At 48.7% G+C, this 1,206-nt stretch overlaps 1 protein-coding gene across 1 annotated transcript; it reads left to right on the top strand.

The window, feature by feature from the left end:
- The first annotated feature begins 417 nt into the window (after positions 1-417).
- Positions 418-486, top strand: CHC_T00007042001 (hypothetical protein). Its single transcript, XM_005710907.1, has one exon. The coding sequence runs from the start codon at positions 418-420 to the stop codon at positions 484-486; it is 69 nt and encodes a 22-aa protein (XP_005710964.1).
- The last annotated feature ends 720 nt before the right edge of the window (positions 487-1,206 follow it).

The following is a 1,206-nucleotide window of genomic DNA, read 5'->3' as shown; positions in this document are numbered from 1 at the left end:
AGGAAACACGATAGCTCTTCGGCTATTGACGTCTCAGAGGGATCGTCAGCACCGTCGGAAGGCCGCGGTCCTGTTCCCGTCGCAGGTGGCGCACTTCAGGTTGATGCACCGGAGCCCGGACAACGGGCATTGGGGTGGCGAAAGAAGGGATCCCTCGTGCGTGCTATCGAACTTACTTTAAGAAGCATCGTCTCCTTCTCGAAGGACGCGTCCTTCTCGAAATGGTTGTTCTTTGGAAAACGCAGCGAAAGATGGAGTTGTTGAGATGTTGATTTTGATTTTGTGGAGTGGCGAAAGACATTGGGGAGAAAGTGGAGCACGCTGCTTATGTAGAGGTTGTTACGAGCTGGGAGATGATGAGACGAAAGAGAAAAGCGGAGGAGGGAGAATGGGAATTAACGAGAATGATGCTGACAAATGAGAAATAATAAAGACAAAGCTCAAGGCAATTGTCAGTTGCTGCATGTGATTGGATGCAATTCCTAGCAATACAGCTGAGCCCCTTCTCGAAATGACTGAGAGAAGTGCAAGATGTTTAAGTTCATAGTGTGTTCGCCGGTATGGCAAGACAATATTTCAATTAACATAAAAACGAGATCCAGTTCTTTCATAGTTGCATTGCAGACAAGAAGCAATGCAAATTCCTCTTTTGCATGCGCTCGCTTCACACACGCCTCACTCATGCGACAATTGTCGTGCTTCCTGGTTCAGACATGATCTCTGTCACGCACGATGTCCGATTCGTTGAATTCCAGCCACGCTTCGTACTTGTACATTACTACTACATGCCGTTCTTCCGTCATTCGTTCCGTCATCGGAACCTGGAAGACCAAATGCTATTCCCACATCCAATCACATCCCCTGTCTAAACTTTCCTCATTCGTTGTCACCTTTCCCGCATGAACTCATCCGCGATGCACGCATGCAAAGTCTCGTCTGCACTCTTCAATGCAAGCCGCATTTTGTAGCACCAGGTAAGATGCCACCGAAAGGAATCCTCACGCACTTAAATACGACCGTCACCTCCCTTCTCCTCTTCACAACCCTTTCCGCTCACACTCTCAAACCATCTCCCACTCCATTTTCCTCATCTCCCGCTTTCCATTTTGTCCCCCACCCCTCCTTCCCTCTCCCATTTCTACGTTCATCTGCCTTCCCCCTTCCCGTTCCGCTTTTCCCCTTCCATGATTATCCTCCTTTTCTTTC

Source organism: Chondrus crispus, genomic scaffold (assembly GCF_000350225.1).
Source record: "Chondrus crispus Stackhouse genomic scaffold, scaffold_6, whole genome shotgun sequence".
In the NCBI taxonomy this organism is placed as follows: Eukaryota; Rhodophyta; class Florideophyceae; order Gigartinales; family Gigartinaceae; genus Chondrus; species Chondrus crispus.
The sequence above is the reverse complement of the archived record's forward strand: the minus strand, read 5'-3'. Positions and strand labels throughout refer to the sequence as shown.